The sequence below is a fragment of the Choloepus didactylus genome, chromosome 14 (assembly GCF_015220235.1).
Source record: "Choloepus didactylus isolate mChoDid1 chromosome 14, mChoDid1.pri, whole genome shotgun sequence".
Classification (NCBI taxonomy): Eukaryota; Metazoa; Chordata; class Mammalia; order Pilosa; family Megalonychidae; genus Choloepus; species Choloepus didactylus.
This window is the reverse complement of record NC_051320.1, coordinates 55824746-55843698: the sequence shown is the minus strand read 5'-3', so window position 1 is coordinate 55843698 and position 18953 is coordinate 55824746. Positions and strand designations below refer to the sequence as shown.

General features: G+C 35.7%; 1 protein-coding gene across 8 annotated transcripts in view; it reads left to right on the top strand.

Annotated features, from left to right (window-relative positions):
- RGS22 (regulator of G protein signaling 22) overlaps nucleotides 1-18953 on the top strand; it is a 235743-nt gene that overhangs the window by 4580 nt on the left and 212210 nt on the right. For all 8 annotated transcript variants that reach the window (XR_005211587.1, XM_037802561.1, XM_037802562.1 and 5 more), the window contains exon 3: nucleotides 8440-8502. Coding sequence is in view for 7 of the 8 variants with exons in the window: in XM_037802561.1 (XP_037658489.1) it covers nucleotides 8440-8502 (63 nt within the window). In the remaining variant the exon portion in view is untranslated. The remainder of the gene's footprint in view (nucleotides 1-8439; nucleotides 8503-18953) is intronic.

The following is an 18953-nucleotide window of genomic DNA, read 5'->3' as shown; positions in this document are numbered from 1 at the left end:
AACCCAAATGCCCATCAACAGAATTATGGATAAACAAAATGTGGTATATCAATACAATGGAATCTTATTTAGCCATAAAAAGAAATGGAGTGCTTGTACATGCTACAACGTGAATGAACCTTGAAGACATCATATTGAGTGAAATAAGCCAGACGCAAAAGGACAAATATTGTGGTTTCTCTTTTATGAAATATTTAGAATAAGCAAATTCATAGAGACAGAAAGCAGAATAGTGGTTACCAGGGGTAGGGGAAGTGAGGGATGGGGAGTTATTGCTTAATGGGTATGAGTTTTGGTTTGAGATGATGAAAATAGTTTGGAAATAGATAGTAGTGAAAGTTATACAATATTGTCAGTGTACTTAATGTCACAAAATTGTCCACTTGAAATGGTTAAAATTGTTTATGTTTTGTATATTTTACCGCAATTAATAAAATTTTAAAAAAGTGCTTTATAGAGTAAAAATCTGTTTTGTGGTGTAATGATCTGTTTTGTTAAGTTTTCTCACATATAAAATCCACACTTTCATTAACTTTAAAAGCAGATGCCATTTAAAAAATAAAAAAAAGTAGATGCTCTTTAATATCAAATTAAGGGAGAGTTTACTGTATTTCACTTGTTAAAAATGATGGTAATCTTGAGGTAACGATGTATGATAAAAAGTAGCATTAGTGAATTAACAAATTTATTAATATCTTTTTGTTAAGTTAGTAGAAAAGAAGCATCTTTGACATGGAATTGTTAAACTGCCTCTGAGCAGTATGCATCAGGACTTGTGTATTAGATTGGCTGCAGAGGGGCAGAAGGCAGTGCAGGGGAGAGATGTATGCAGATGTGTTCATATTTCTAGTTTGATGTAACCATTTTAAATGTGCATCTCTTGGCTGTACCATAGGAAAACATGTTTTAATAATTCAGTGTAAACATACCTTTTTGCTAATATTTCAATATAGATTTGATAAAAAATTCTGTTAGATGCATTATACCTATTGTACTCTTGCTTTATGTTTGATTTTAAATTGAGCATTAAGGAAATGCAGTATTTGTAACCCTGCCAATATCTGTAGAGGCTTGTTGCCATTTCTCTCCAGGAAAGGCAGGAATACATTTTTTCCCCTGGTTGAGATGGTGTCATATATTCTTGGTTATTGTAATACTCATTGCTTTGGGAGTTTGGATTGGTTAATATTCATGAGAAAGCGTGATACATTCTGTGTGATCTCAACCACATTAAAAATGTATACTCAGTTGTGTGTATACACATAAAAGACCCAGAAGGATGTCAAGTTGTAAACTGCTTATGGTTGTGGATGACTTTCATTCTTTGCTTCTTGTGTTTTTCAGTTTTCTGTATTGCACAATTAACTTAAAAGTTTGAAAAAAATGTTATTTTAACCCCACCCCCCAAAAAAGATAGTCATTTTTAGCTAATCTTTAGTTTGTTCAAATTCATATTGTTGTTTGTGTACTTTGGATGAAATTATAAACACACAGCATTTGCCAATCATGAGAAAATTCTTATTATTCTATAATGCATAAAATGATCCATAATTCCAGTCCTTTTGAACAAGATTACCCAGTTACCTTGTCATTAATGACCTACTCGATGTTTTTTTTTTTCAAATTGTTAAATATGGTAGACTGCATGTAAATCGGGACACCACTCCTACTTTCCCTAGTCCCCTTCTTTCCTTAGGAAGGGGAAGAGCTTGGTGCCAGAAGTGTTGCAGACAAGTCATTTGGAAACTGAGACAGATCCCACAGGTCCTTTGGAAAGTGTTAGTCTTTTGGAATACTTTCATCTCTATGGATTCCCATACTCTGGATAGGAGTCACGTTTTCTGATGTGTTTTGGAACTGCAGAAACTGTGTTAGAGTTTCTATCAATAAGTTAGTCAACAAGTATTTAATTTAGCAACTACTTGCACTTATTGCTATATAAGGCAGTATGAGGAAAACACAATGTTAGTAACTCTTCCTGAAAGTAGTATATGTTCTGATTGGAGATATAGCCTTTGATATGAAACAAGTAAGAGGATAAGCAGTTTATATTTAATGCTGATCATAAGGTTTGAACCAAATGTGTTTTAGGATTTAGAGAAACTTGCCATATTCTCCATTACTCGTGGTGAGGTGTAGAGTTGGTGAAAGGATGATAAAAGGTGTGAAATACTCTCTCTTTTAAACTGGAATATCAGGTTATAAAGATCTTTGTACAGGGAGAAAGCCTTTGGACCTGTCGGATTGATTGAAGCCTAGTAGGATGTGATTCAAAAAGAGGAAATCAAGAACTTCCTTTACTAAACTTCCCCAGGCCCTTGGGTAAATGTTTCTGCCAGGAAGGAAAGTGAGGACAGAAACCCAAAGGAAAAGTACTGCTGGGTGCATGCTTATTATTATATATGATAATAAGCCTTGGGAATAAAAGGGGCGGAGTCCATACTTTTGCTCTTCATGGCAGTGAGGCATTTTTTCTTTCTCCCTTGTTCATAGACTTCATTCATAAGAAAATATAGTTTTGCAAACCACTGGAGATCTATACTTTCAACTCTTAAGTTTCCAAAATTATCTTGATGTAAGATCTAAGGAAGATATCCTTTCAATAAGCCACTTTGTAGAGCTTGTTTCATCTTGCATTATCTTTTTCTGTCCTCCTCTTTCAGCAATATTTCTCCTTTTTATTAGTGTTGGTTATTAATAGAGTCTTCATTAGGTGACCAGTCTTTTCTCTTTAAGTGTCATGTGTTTAGTGTAATCATTCAACAAAAATGTTCAAAAATGTTGTGAGCATGTACTATCTATGGGCTTTGGGAAAAAGACCAAAAAAAAAATTAATAAACAGTCCTTTTCCTCCAGGAGTTTACAGTTCAGTGGGTGAGACATGTAAAGAGACAGTTATTGATGAGGGTTATACTCGGGGAAGCACAGATGACGGCTAATCCAGACTTTCAGAGAAGGAAAAGGTTAGGTAGTTGAATAAGGGGATAAAATAATTTTTCAGGCAGAATGATCAGTGTGTACAAAAGTGTAAAAGAAATGTAAGACATTTTCTATGACTAGAGCATGAGAAGTATGAGGTAAGGCTGGACAGGTGGGAAGGAGCCAAATCACTTTCACTATAGGCCCTTTTTGTGGTTGAAAATGAAAGGGGGAGAAGTGAGTGTCTTGAATTCATTGAGGTGTGGTTTGGAAGGCTGATCCATAGGGTAAGTAGGGGCTGGAAGGATGAAGGTGGAATGTTATGGACAGGATGGTGAACAAAAGGTCTGAGGAGTCTGGCCCTTAGTGGTAGTGTCCAGAAGATGATCAGATAACCAGGAATTTATCCTAGAGGTGATGACAGTGATTTGGGATCTGTCATTTAGTACACAGGAGGCTAAGAAAGCTATCCCTAGGGTGCAGAGAAAGTTGATTTTACTTCCTTGAACAAAACTCCCTCCCTCCCCAACAATTTATTATGAAATTTTTAAACATGTAAGAAAGGTAAAAGAATTGTATAGTGAATACTTGTATACCCACCACCCAGATTTAACAATGATTAACATTTTGCTACATTTGCTTTTTTAATATATCTGTCCATTCATCCATTCTGCTCTCCATCCATCAAGTCATCTTCTGAAAAATGCATTTCTAAGTTGCAGGTATTGATATACTTTACCTTTAAACACTTCAGCATGAATATCACTTAGCTAGCTTTCAAAATTTGTTTATGGTTCTTTTGTGGATGTAAAATTTGTGCATAGTGAAATGCTCAAATCTCAAGTGTACTATTTGATGAATTTTGGCAAATGCATACCTGTGAAATCCAAATCCCCATCAAAATATAAAGCATTATCATTCTAGAAAGTTCTTTTGAGCCCCATCCCAGTTGATTCTTGCCCCTATTCCCCAGAGACAACTACTGTCCTAATTTTCTCACCATAGATTAGTTTTGTCTGGTTTTGAATTTCATGCAAATGGAATAATACAGTTAGTTCTCTTTCACATAAGGGTTATTTTGTTCAGCATAATATTTTTGAGATTCATCCATGTTGTTGCTTGATTCTTGTATGTACAGAACTTGTTAATGTCACGTTTCATGCTTAGAATGACTATATGCAATTCCTAATCAAGACTTTTGAATGGTGATCTCTTAACAATCTTGAAAAGTCTCCGTTAATGAGAAACTGTTCACCCAATAGGTGATAACATTTTTTAAACTAATTTTTACAACCATGTAAAATTGTAAGAGTTGAACTTAAATTTTAGATTTAATCATTCCTCCCTTTTTTTCATAACAGATGTAATGTTAAAAGTTCTTGGGATTATGAAAATGGATTTAGAATTCAATAGAATGTTTTCATATCAAGTATTTCAAAATAATGATGAAGCTCTATATTGCAGACTATGGATGCACTTGTAGAGCAGTCACCTTGTATCTGGCTTGGATACTACTACACAGACCTGTCATTTGCCCAGACAGAAGTGTGTCATATATGTGAAGACAAAGATTTGCAGTCACCATCTGTAGCTATGCCTTCCAGAATATTTCATCCCCTTTTTCTCTGTGGCAGCACCGAGGGCGATTCATCGTGCTTCATGGGCACCTCAAATAGAAACTCTTCAGGCACTTTCATAGAGTGGTGGCATGTTCTGCAGCTAGCTAATAAATCCCATGTCCAGGGGCTTGAGCAACTTCCTAGCCATTCTCTGTCTTGCAGAGGAGCAGTGGGGTTGGATGCAACTCATAAATAGCTCTCCAGGGGAGGGAGTTGGATCTGAGGACTCCCAAACAAGGTTGCTCACAACCAGAGATGTCTGTGCTGGGAACTCCAGCCTCCCCTGGCTGTGCCTGATTGCCTTGAGGGCTAAAGAGGTCTTCTGTGTCTCGACTGACTGAATTCCATTGGCTTCACCCCAAGTACGGTTGCACACCTGGTAGGGAAGCTCTGGTCTAGTGATTACCTTTGTTTAAAAAAGAGAAAAGAAAGAATTTATAGGTCTCGGGAAGAGGAAGCAGAAGGAGGTCCATTCTGATAGATGTAATTTCTGAAATATGGTGTATCCTAGCTCCTGATCAATAACAGCATTTCCAATCTAAAGTGTCAGTTTAGGATTCTGCTTTGGAGATTAGATGAAAAGCCTTGGTTTAATATATGAATAGCTTTAATAGAAATTGTATTTTTTTCTACTTCTGCCATTAATTGTGATCACCTGTATTATGTTTTGGTTTTCCTACCTCTGCACGTTGTGCATGCATTTCTCTCTGTACCTTGCTTTATTGCCTCTCATATATATTTCCAGATACAGAATTTGAAATTATTTGAAATGCATCCCAAATACTATTTTCTCCATTTTAGTCTCTTCTGATTCCTCCTAGCGGATAGTATTTTTCCTCCTTTGGGAGGAAATGGTTTATATTGTAATTCTCTTACGGCATGTATTATATTCATTCTTGGACCATGGTTTTTGTCTATATTTATCTTATTTCTTCTTCTTTGTTTATAATGGCTCCAGTGTATATCTTACATCTTTCAGAGCTGTTAAGCAGTCATAGTTCATCTGACTTGAGGGTGCAGCAAAATAATTTTTTAAGCAAAATATTTGACTTACTGTAATTAGCAAGCACCCATGAACTATTTTGCTTTACTCTTTCAGTAGGAAATTTGAGGTCTGGACTAAAAAAATGGAAAAGCTGACTTCATTTTCACAGATGGCACACCTGTTATACATGAAAAAACAGGTTTCAAGAGTGTATCCAATTCTAAAAGAGTGTTTCTACCTTCCATTGCATCATTCAGCAGGAGAATTTGTGTTGCATATTTTGCAGTCAGGTTCGCTGAATGATGTAATGGAGGAACTGATTGTAACTCAGTTTTCTCCTTGAGTGTACCATTAACCATCACCAGTTGTTGGCTGTTTGAGAGATAATAAAGCCACGTGTAGAGACTTAGTTCATTTAATGCAGCCAAGTGACTAGGTTTTGGAAGTTTATTGAGAGTTTATTGGAAGTTTTGGAGTTGCTTCTTCAGATCATGTACTTAAAAAAATCTAATCAAAGGGTTTCTGAGTAAAGGGTTTCTCAGACTCATTGGTTCACAAGACTGTGCTTTCTTACCAATGTGACAGGATATCTGAACACATTGAACTAGAAATTGTAGTGAGAAAATATGCTGATTTATTTAGAGAAATGCAGGATTTCCCACTCAAGTGAGATAAGAGGATTGAACAGGTGGCATTTGGAAACTACACTTATTTTCCATTGTGGAACTGCCCTGTGGCTCTGAGCAGAATCACAGATGTTTAATTTTGGTGGAAATCAAATTACCATTTCAGAAGAGAAAATGGCATTCAAAATGGCATTTCAGAAGAGAAATACAGATTTTGATATATTGGAATATACCTTTAAGTTTCCGTGATTGTCTTTAACATGAGGAGGAGACTGAATACCAAGTAAGTGCCCTGTCAGTGTAGTTTGGTTTTAGGGGGAATGCCCCTCAAGTGGGGTGGGCTGACTGTGCCTCCTGAGAACTGTCAGCAGTTTGTGGTGAGATGAGTTTGGAAATGAAGAGTAAACGTTTAGAATCTTTATAGCAATTTAACAGAGTATGTTTATTTAATTTAATAATAAAATTGGGCTATGTATGTCTCATTTTATTTTGTGTTAATTCATTTTTATTGTAATTTATGATCGTTAACTGTCTGAAATGGATGAGGAAAAAAATAAAACAAAACAGGTACTTCAGCCTATAATTTGGAGAGCACTGAAGTAGAATCCTTTAGAAGTGTGAGGCCTCTGGAAGTGGATATATGAATACAGGATTTTCTAGAAATTTCTGGCAATGTGGCAGGCCACAATCTAGGCAATATTTTGGTCCACTTGGCTCTATGAAATACATGAAAAGTTAGCAGGACCCAAATTATTAAAACTTTCTCATTCTGAGAGATAAGCAGCAGAACATTTCCTTCGTACTGTATTTTGGCTAAAAATTTAAAACAAAATGCGGATTTTAGAAAAGCTAACAAGGAACATAATCCGCTATTGTTACTAATTAAAAATATACTCATCCTTCATGTGACCTGGTACTGCAAAATTTGGTCACCCTTATTTTAGCACAATGCCTTCCACCTAGGAGTTAGTAAAAGATATTTGTTGAATTCAGTTGATTTTTCCTAAGCGTTGGTAGAAGCCTAGGTAGTTCACTAAATAAAGTCCAGAAAATTAAAGAACTTTGGAAGGTAAAATGAAATGTTACTAATCTTTTAGCCTCCCTAAAATGTTATCTGCCTTGTTCTGCTTTATTAGACCTTTGCCAATTAGGACTTTGAGCCTATACTACCAAGGTACCATTTCTAAGGTAGTAAATGTGCTAAATCCCAAGTTATTTGTTGTTGGTGATGTTTTAATTGGTTGAGATTTTGAGTAAGTCCCTTGACCTAAATCTTTATGTTATTGGTTGTGACTCTATTCTGACATTGCAATTCCTTAATGAATCCTTAAAATCTGTTTTACAAAGGTGTTACTATACTGTAGTATCTTCCTTATTGCACTCTACTTCTACACCATTTAAAAAATTGGCCAGTTTATGAAGAGAGTAACCAGCCATATGGAAATAATAGCACTGTGTCATGTTAGATTTTAAAAATTGAAATACAATTATGAATTCATAATTATGAATAACAAATAAACACATGTGCTATACAATAGTGTATGCCATAATGTGCTTTTGACAAAATGGAAACATTTACCAATAAAATAAGTTTTTTTTCATGATTTGGGAGAGAGTTTTTATTCTTGGCAGTGGTTTTTCAATTTTGACTATTTAAAAAGTAGCTATGTTGGTGGATGAGATAGCCATGGGAAAAATGTGTACAATATTTATGTTTAGAACACATGCATTTTCAAAGTTTCTTCATGAAAAGTTAGCAGGACCCAAATTATTAAAACTGTATCTTATTCTGAGGGGGAAGCAGCAGAATATTTCTTTTGTTCAGCTTATCACTTCCATTGGGGCATTTAAGAGATTCACAATCTCAATTCCATTTTAACCCCAAATACTGCTTTGGTCTTACTGACTCAGCCTTTATTTTTGTGAAATATATATTGTTAAATAAGTCTGTGGGAAATTTACCATGTGTAGTTTTATTTTGATTATGTTAATGTTTCATTTTATTGCCGTGCTTTATTTTTTCACACGTTCTATTTTCCAACCAAGTACAGCAGCAAGGTCTTTTAAGAGTATACTCTGTTCTATTCTAGTTTCTTATTTTTTCCTTCCAGAGATTGTAGCACTGTGTTCTGTTCATAGTGAGGATTCACTGTTGACTAAAAAAGATTTGAAGATCTACATTATAATGAATCTGTAGCAGAATTAATTACTTGTGATTAGTATAGGGACTATATAGGCATGTTTTAAAGCATTAACATAAGCATAATATTGTGTTTTTATATTTTTGCAGGAAGACTCTTTGGCAACAGATGATTTCCTTGTGGACTACTTTAATGAATTTTTAAGTCTTCCAGTGAGTGTATTATGTTCTGTTGAATATATTATTAAAGCAAAATATTTTAATCACTTTATCTTGTGGAACATGTTTATCAGGGATAATATTTTTCACAAAAATTTAAGTAAAGCAGTTAGGTAATGTTTGTGTGTTTTATAGAGTCAATCATTTGGGCTTTAAATCCTATTTAGAAATTGTTCTTATTAAAGAAAGCTTCTTCAAATTTTCTAACCACGAAAAAGCATTCTGTACAAAACCTGATACTGTTCTACTTGGTACCATGTGGGGCTTTGAACAGAGGTGGTAAGCACAGAATATCAAAAAAAGTAAAAAAGCCAAATTTCTTGTCTTTAGGCAATTATTGTCGTCATCTTGGAAAGATATTAAAGTGAAATTTGTATTTAAGACAACTAGAGTTTTTTTTTTAATCAATAGTAATAAGACTCAAGACACTTGATGGTGTGTTTTAGGTGGATGTCAAATAACAGATTTTTAGTTTTAGACAGCAGTGACTGATAGAATATTCTAAGTATGGAGGGGTTTGGGAAGAATGAAATGGGAGTTCATAAAATGACTTACGTTGTTATATGGAAATAAAGTTAATCAGAAAAGGAAGTTAGATAAGAAAAGGTTTTCATTATTGCATAATGAAAACATGGAAACATTTTTCATTAAAACTTTTACTGGATAAAATTTGGAATATTTATAAAAAACTCACAAGTAATTTTAAAGGGAGTGGACCATAAAATGTGAATTCTCATAAAGCCTAACCACTGAAAATGTCTTTTAAAGGCAAGGTAGTTACTTAGTACTTTCTTTCCTAGATTAGTTTTTGTATCTCTGTATGTATGTTTTGTGATTTTTTTTCCTCAAAATAATTTTGTGTTCCCCCTCCATCTGGCACTGCTAGGTCTCTAGGACCATTACAGGGGTTAGGTTGAGACACCAAGCCACCCTCTCCCCGCCAGGGGCAGGATGCATTACCAGGTTTTTGTTTGGTTTAACTCTTCAACGTTCATTGCCCAGTTTTATAGTATAGAAAATAAAGCAGCATCATAAAACTGTCAGAATTTTACTCTTTGATATTATGTAGTCTCTCCTCTGGGCTTTGCACCCTCCATTCTTCTTTACAAAAATTATGTTGTGAATTATGAAAAGAAAATCTCTAAATTGGGTCATTTCAGTTTCTCAAGATTTAAATATCAATGTCATAACATTTATGATTATTTTGACTTTGACTTGCTCAAGAAAATACTTCCCTACTGTTTTAGTTTCCTTAGCTGCTCTAGCAAATACCATGCAATGGGCTGGCTTAAACAATGGAAATTTAAAGGCTCACAGTTTTGAACCTAAGAGGAAGTCCAAATCAAGGCATCATCAAGGTGATGCTTTCTTCTAACGACTGGCATTCTAGGGCTGGCTCTGGTGATCCTTGGTCCTTGGCTCCCCTGTCATATGGCAATGCACATGATGGCCTCTCCTGGTCTCTCTGGTCTTTTCCAGGTTCCTTTGAATTTCATCTTCTTCCTGTGGCTTTTTCTCTTTATCTGAGTTTCATTCTGCTTATAAAGGACTCCAGCAATAGGATTAAGTACCACTCCATAGGTGGGCCACATCTTAGCTGAAGTAAACTCATCAAAAAGTCCTACTTACCATGGGGTGTAAGTAGGTACAATGGAATAAGTGTACAATGGAATAAGTTTAAGAACATGTTTTTCTGGGATTCATACAGCTCCAAACCACCAAACCTACCTAACTTTTTTTTTCAAAATCCATTTTAATCATGTAAGAATAGAATAAAAAATTTACCCAGAAACCAAGGAGCACTCAACCATCCAGTCAGAATAGGCATTAATCATTTTTATATTAGCTATTACAAAAATGTTACCATTTTAGTACTTCCAGGCTTTAGGTGAAATGACAGCATGTGATTTCTGTTGAAGTATGTCTGTGTAGACAATCTTTTTCATTACTCTCCAGCAGATACACACAGCTTGACCCCTTCATGTAACCCATGCAGCCCAATTGGGCTGCATCTTCCCTCTTTTCTGTCTCTCTAAATCCTTTTGCCTTTACCTCTTCTTTTTTGTGCTCCTTTTGCATCTACATTTAGTACCACAGTTTACTCACTAATTACTTGTTCTCCACTCATGTGGAGTACCACAAGACTAGAGAAGGCAGATATTGTCACAGGTTTTCAAAAAGAATTTGGGGTAGGGAAGAGAGGAATAATGGATTCTCAAACCAAGTATCTGGCAAAATTCTGGATCAGATTAATAATATTTGGTTTATAGGAATTTAGCTAAGCATTAAAAGCTAATGTAGGTTTACTAAGAAAATAAGTATGCCAAGTTTATATATATATATATTATAGTTATGGACTGTTATTTTAGGGAGAACCATAAATATAATGTATTATGATTTCAGTAAAGTATAGTAATGATAATAATAGCAGTAATAAATTGTATCATGTCACTTCCTCTTCAATACCCTGCAAGTAACTTCTCTTTAGACTAAGAATAAAATTGTCAATCCTAGATGATTTGGCTCTTATTTACATCTCTATCTTCATTTCCTGCCACTCTTCCCCTTGTTAGTTCTTTTCCAACCCAACTGGCCTTCTTCATGTTTCTCAAACATGAATATGCTAGGTATGCTCAGGGCTTTTTAGTCTGGCACACTCTTCCTGGGGTATTTGTATGGCTTTCTTTCTAACTTAAATCTCTTCTGTTCAGAAAATCTTGTGTTCAGAAAATCTTCCCTAGCAACCCTATCTAAAATAATACCAACACACGCTCCACTTATGTTGCTTTATTTGTCTCCAAAGCCCTTATGATTATCTGTGAAATTGGTTTCCAAATATTTGAACTGGTTCACTAACCGTAACCAGGAAGAGTTGACTCTTAATAGCCTACAGATTGAAGTCCAGATTCTTTGGTATGAAATTCAAGACCCCTTTCAATTTGGCCTTGACTTAACCCTTCTAGCTTTATCTCTAGCTTCATACTGCTTGTGCCACCCTGCGCCCTCTGCCTGGCCTTGACTACCCCTACCCACCCAACCACATGTATTCTTTCTCTGCTCAAGTCTCACAGTGTTACCATCTAGAGTAAGACAGTACTGTATTTGAGTCCTGCTCCTCCAGTCATTACCTGTGTGAACTTAGAAAAGCTAATTAGTTAATCCCTCGATTTCCTTCTCCATGAAAACCAGATAATAACTATCTTATAAGACTGTTATGAAATGAGGTAATATATACAAGAGACTGTCACAGAATTAATGCTTCTCTTTCTTTCTCCTTCCTTCCCAAGATCATCTCAACTTCCATTCCCAAAACATAATGAGAAATCACTCTTTAATTGAATTGGTTGCTGAATCATTGTCCATCTAGAGAGTAATTTCTGTGCCACACAAATCTGTCATTTGTTTTGACTTTTTAAAATTATTTTTATCAGAATCTTGGATGAAAATTGGAAGAGAATCAGTGTTATTCCAGTTTAAGGCCACTTAGCTAGTAAGTGACAGGGCCAACCCACATCCACATGGCTCCAAAGCCTTTGACTAATCTGCTCCACTGTGGGTCCTTTATGGTGCCGCAGACACAAAGCTGAGAGGAGTAAACTGAGAATCTAGTTAACAAAATATGAGTTCATTATCATATCTTGATAGGCTGAAATGGGCTAAAACAAATAAAGCTCAGGTGTTCTTAGGGTGCATTAATAAAAGTGTAGTCCAGACCAAGAAAAATAGTAGTCTGGCACATAGAAGACACTCAATAAATGTTTTTTTTTGAATCAAATTGAATTGTCAGACCACATATTGGAATACTGGGCTCCATTCTTGGTGCCATATGTTAAATGTTGCTCTGCCAAACCAGACTCAGAGAGACTCAGCCAATGGGCACTCTGGAAACCATATCAGATGAAGAACAGTTGAAAGAAATGTGGGTGTTGAACCTGACTTGGGTTTGGGTGGTAGGGGTTGAATGGAATAGCTGTTTTCAAATATTTGAAGATCTGATTGAAGAAGAGGCTAGAGGGCAGAACCAGGGCCAACATTTATAAGGGAAACTGATTTTCACTCACTAAGCAAATGAACTGTCTTGTGAAGGAGTAAACTCCCTGTGATTGGAAGTATCCAGGTAGAGATTAGGTAACCATCTTCAGGGATATTGTAGAGGGGTTATGTAAACTGGGTGTTAGATTGAGCTTTCTCAGCTAAAGAAAATTTTTGGTTAATTCCTTATTCTCTGTTTATTTTGTCTCAAGATCTGCATTGTAAATTTCTCAAGGGACAAGGTTAAGTCTCTTCTGTATCTTCCCACAGCTTCTTGAGGATGACTATTTTATTTCTATACTTCCACATAAAATCCTTGAAATGAACAAATGAATCTTCTAATCTTCTCTTTTCCTACTTCTCTTCTCTCCCCACCATTCCCCCACAACCAAAATCAACAATCTAAGCCTGAGAGTGTAAACATAGAGCCATAAAATTTTTCATCTAAAAGAGCCGTTAGGTCATCTAGATTTCTGAGACTTCCACATACATGGTGACATGACTAAGGTCCCGTCACTGGATTGTGGCAGAGATGAGCCTAGGAATCAGGCTTTCTGGCTCTTACACCACCTCCCTTGGGACACATTGTAAGATCCAGAAATCGATAGTTGGAGTCTGCCTCCATGTTATTTTTTGATGAGGGGAATCCAGGACAGTTGCTGCTGTTATAAATGATTATGGCACTTTCCAAATCCTAGCTTTCATAACTTCATTCTGCTTGTTCTTGTGCCAACTTCACATTCAGATATTCTTTTCATTTGGTCTGGGAGTTTTTTTTTGCTGTCAACTCTTTATGGACAAGTGTTTACTTATTAAGTTTTCTTCTGTGCTATAGTGTGAAAACATTTTTTTTTTCCTTTTGGGTTTGTTTTGTGTGTTTTATGCTTAATGACTGTTGTGGGATTGAGTAGATAGCCCACATACAGATTTAAGTTGGTCCTCTGTGGGTGGTTTAGAATATTTGTGACATTTATGGTTTGCAGAAGCTGAAGGGGTGGCCTGTTCTATACCCTTCTTGCAAGGATAGGTATGTCATATGTTTGCCAGACCATGCTTAGCTATGGGCCTTTGTAATTTTACCATGACTTCTTTTTTTTTTTTTTTTGGACAGATTCTCCACACTTTTTTAAAAATCTGTAAACTATTATAATTTCTTGGAGCTTTATGAAGGATTTATATGCTAGATGGATTGTTGGGTAAGGGAAGCAAGAGAAGAGTTGGAGAATGAGTGGGAAGAAGGGCTTGCGTCTTCCCCTGCCAAAATTTAATACTGAGAGAATGATTTAAAAGAATCTGATGAAGCTCCAGGTAGTACTGCTTAGTACTTAGTACTTAGTAGTTCCACATTTGTACCTATGGTTATTTTGATAAACCTTGTACTCAAACATAAAGCATTCAGATTTCCTAGTGTAACTCATTTTTTAAACTAAGTATGTTTTCTGTTCATTGGTGATATTTTCTGTGTGTATTCCCATTGGCGAATATGTCCGGTAAAAAGTTTATGGTTCAACATCTAAAATGACAATAAAACTTATATTAAAAGAAGTTGTTATTGGTAACTTGTTATAGTCAAGTAATCAGATGTTTTTCATTCAGTGACTAGGATGCATGTTTAAAATATAGCTTTGGAGCTCAGTTAGTAAAGACAGAGTTGGAGCAGAGATGAACATGTATTAAATTAACCTAGTCATTAGTTTTTAATTTAAATACTGTTCAGCTAAATAATTTGGCACCTGGTGAGTTTCAGTGGTGCTGGGCTGGCAGTTTAAGCACACCACTAATTATTCACAAGTGTTTTTTCTCCCCTTTTCAAAGAAATGTGGAACCAGCAATTTATTGTGGTAAGAATATTTTCATGCACTTGCTTTTTCTGGGAAAATATTTTTCACACATGGATGACTGGTACTACAAAGTTAGCTTTCACCACCTTCAGGTCAGTTCATTTTAGAACATTTGGGAAATGATACCCTTGAAGTAAGAAAATTAAATAAAGAGAAGTCTGTCACAGCTTATAGAGGACTGGGAAGGAGGCTCAAACTGAAGATTTGTCTTGTCATATGATTAAAAACTGAGCATTCTTTAAATCAGCCTACTCAGCTTTCTGGGGGAAGGACTTCCTACATTGTTCATTGCTCTCTCTCTCACCCCATGAGTCTTTTATTGTCACACACTAAACTAATTTTAGGGGTTTTGTTGATAAGCTTAGAAATAGTAAAAAAAAATAAAGGACTCAGTGTGTGAGAGATTCTTTTTAAGCAGACAATGGGAATTTGGGTACCAGGTTTTTTCTCTGTGTATGGAACATAGATTTCCAGCACCACCACATATATGTATAAATATGAGAGTCAGTACAAAGTAGTGGAAAGAATGTAGGTTTTGAAGTTTGTCTTAACCTGGACTCTGATGAGTATCAAACATGGAAGGTCCTTGAGATTATCTAGTTAGAACCCTGTTTTTGGAATAGGATAAAATCTCAGAGAGGCAAAGTAATTTGCCCCAAATTTCTTCCATTTTATCATTCTACTTATTCTTGCCTAGATAAGAAATTTCTGGTTTAGGCAAATCCCTTAAGTCCTGCCTATGTCTAGACTATGATATTAGACTAGACGTAATATTCTAGTATTTCTACTATAGTCTTTGTAGACAGATTCTCCTTCATCATTTGCTTGTTGCACTCACTTTAATTTATTTCAGTATTTTGTTGACTTTTTCATGATTGAGAAAAAATGAATGACCATGTACTTGTTCCTTCAAGGGAAGAAATAATATTTTATGCATCTTTGTATCTATGCTTAGGACAGTAATGGGCACTTGAACACTAAAAAATTTTGTTGTTGAAATGAATGAATTGGGATAAGCTTTGAATCAGTTAATTGCCATTCTTTTAATCTTAGAATCACAGAGTTGTTAAGGGCCTTCAGAGATCTACTCTAATTCATTGCTTTTTAAATAGGAAAATACTTTTTTGCCATTGACAATGATGCTGTCCCATTTTAATTAACTCCACAGAGAGGAATTCTTAAGTTTAATAAAAAAATCACAAATGTTTTAATAAAGCTGACATTTACATTTATTTTTTAAATATAGGAACATCCATATCATTTTATCATAAACACAATTCTAATTTTCCTTTTGTTGTTTTCTGTGTGCTTTTTCTGCAAAGTACTTTTTTGATCAGTTCCTCTCCTCACTTTCATGTACTTACATCTTTCACCTTTCCCTTTCAGAATGGATGCCTTGTGCCCTTCCTCTTTTGCCAGTTAACTTGGGCAGAAATCACGTATTTTTGTGAGTGCCTGTGAATTGCAAAGCCTAAATTACATGTGGAGCTGCAGCTACAGGGGAGTCTGGGAAGTGTAGTTTTGAGTTTTCCAGTCTCTATATTTCAGGAGATTGGGATGGATCCTCAGTGACCCTATTGAAAGCATTCACCACAAGACCTAACTGAAATAATGTGTCAGTCCTAGGCTTAAAGTGGTTTCATAGTCATAAATCCATAGTTCTGGATGAAGCTCATTAGGGGACTCTGTAAAACCGTGAAGAGCTCATTTAACCTTTCTCAGCTGCAGTTTCACTTTATAAGAGGAGAAAAACTACTTACCTTAAAACCTGCCCTAACCTCTGTGCATGATGGGGCAGCTCAAGAGAGTTAATTGCCACATTAAACCCGGTTGTGATTAACGGTAGCTCTAAGCTAGCAAATAGTCTCCCCACAGGGTAGTGAAGGCTTTGTTTATGAGGTGTAAGCTGCCTGACCAGCTCAAGAGCAGACAAGCAAACAGTACATCCTCATACTGTTACCAGACAAATCTTCCTAAAATGAAATCTGACTATGTTATTCCCTAGGATTTCCCTGCGCCTCCCTATTTCCAGAGGATTGTGATAAAGCCTATAATTCTGTTTTTGTTTTCCTTTACAAATTATGTTTTTACTCTGATTGCTAGTGAAATACACTTTTAATTTCATAGCTTAACAATTAAGGATCATATACTGAAGTCAATATACATACCTAGCATTTCAGTCTAAGCTATTATTCCATGTACACAGCTGAAAACAACCATAAATTATATCCTAACAAATGCTAGGGCTTTTTTTTTTTTTTTTTTTTTTTTCAAAGCAAAGTAGTTTTTACAGATATTAAAACAGGTATTCGGTTGCACACTGAGGTCATCATACATACAGGGCCAAGTCAGAGCTTTTATATTTGAGTTTATTCTTCATTTAACTTTTAAAAAACTGCTATAGTTGAACATAAAACAAAAACAATAGCTAGTAGTGAGTATATTGTGATTATAGTTCTTCACCTACTTACTATCGCATAAAAATTTCAATAGTGATTGTTATTCACTAGCCTCCAGTAAGAAGTTTCACATGGAATCCCACCTCTGGTAGTAGTCTTAAAATGACATGTGAAGCCTTCCATGATCTGGTCCTATCTACTTCACTTCAAGTCTTACCTCTCTGTTCCTTAAACTTTCTATTCCAACTGCATTGATCTGCTTATAGTTACCCACATGTTGCTTCATGCCTCATGCCTTTACTAATAAAACCAGAATGGCTAAGAGCACAGACTTTGGGATCAAAACACCTTGGGATTGAATCCCAGCTCTGCTTGTTTCATAAGAGTTACTAACTTAGCACATTGCCTGGGATTGAGTAGGTGATCAGTATATGCTACTTTATCATGTGAGACAGTATAGCAAAGGGTGTGTCAGCCAGGGTTCTCCATAGAAACAGAACCAATAGGACATTTGTGTGTATATATACACATTTTAAGAGATTATTTTAAGGAATTGGCTCATGTAATTGTGGGTATTGGCAAATCAGAAATCAGTAGGGCAGACCAGTAAGCTGAAAACTCAAGCAGGAAGTCAGTGTTGCAGTTTTGAGATCAAAATCTGTAGGGAAGGCTGGCAGTTTGCAAACTTGGACAGGAGTTTTATACTGCAGTCTTGAGGCAGAAGTGTCTTCTCCAGAAACCTCAGGTTTTGCTCTTTTGGCCTTCAACTCACTGGATGAGGCCCATCTACATTATCTAGGGTAACCTCCTTTTAAGTCAAGTGATTATACATGCTAATCACATTTACAGAATAACAGCAACATCTAAACTAGTGTTTGACCAAACAACCTGGCCAAGTCAACAAGTAAAATTAACCATCACAAAGGGGAAATGTGTTCTTTTAGGGACTAGACAGACTTGTTTTTATAGCCCAGATATCTGAGCACTTTATAAGTCTTGAGTTCATGGGCCATCACTTAACCATGATTGGTGTCAGTTTTCTCATCTGTAAAGAGCTATCTCAGGAGTGTGGAAGGATCTGAGATAGTATACGAAAGGTGTCCATCACTGTGCCTACATGGTAACTGCCCACTAAACAGTGGTCCTTATCACCCCTGTTATTTCTGCCAACTGTACCTTAACTATTTACTACTAAATAATATAGGTTACTGAGGGGCTCAGAGTGTCACAGTCCCTCAAAAAACTTTACTTGAGCATTTTTTTTTTACTCAATTAGCAGAAAATATTTTATTTGTCCACAGAACGAATTAATTGGTATTTTTCACTTTGGATTATTACAGCTTTATGTTCCTCTGGCTGCCAGGTATGAGGGTATAAGGCAGCAAAAAGAAAGGAAAAAATAATAAATAAAAGCCAAGCTTTTTTTCTTGTTCCATGGGTACTCAGAGCTAGAAGAAATCTTTTCCAGATGGTCTTTCACATTATACTGCTCCATTCCGCCTCAACCCAGTTAATATTTGATGTTCATTCCTATCAAGTTTAATTTGGTTCCTTTCCCCAACCAGATGGCTCTGCTCTATGATTCAAGCAGACTCTTTTATCACTGCTGTTTATTCTAGCAATCATATAATTCGGGGATAATATTTTGTGGCATTTAGGTAAGTGGTGGTTGTTTGAATCCCATGTTTGAAAGACAGATGGAGTTGACAACCAGTGAAATGTATTTATTAAAGAAACAATATATTCAATTTACTAATTATTGTTACTTATTCATTCAGCTATGCTTGTCATTTTGAGGAGGAATCTTAGTCCTGAGGCCTTTTGGACTGTGGGCTGATATTCATGTTGAACTCTTTTGTCCATACTTTAAATGCCTTTGAAGGGGAGACAATCAGATTGAAGAGATATAACATTATCTGAATACACACAAATATATACATGGACACATGGGTGTATACATATTTCTAGTTCCAATTTTAGAATGCTGCCTGACATTTTAAAAATTCTAACTTTATTATACCTAATAATACCTTAGTAGAACTTGAAAGAATTACTGCTCTCCCTAGGACACTTACTGATCCAAGGGCGAAGAGTTTAATGTCTTTTACCAGTTGGCTAAACATATTTAGATTAATCACATAAGTAGGAAGTTCACTGAAAGTACCCTAAATAA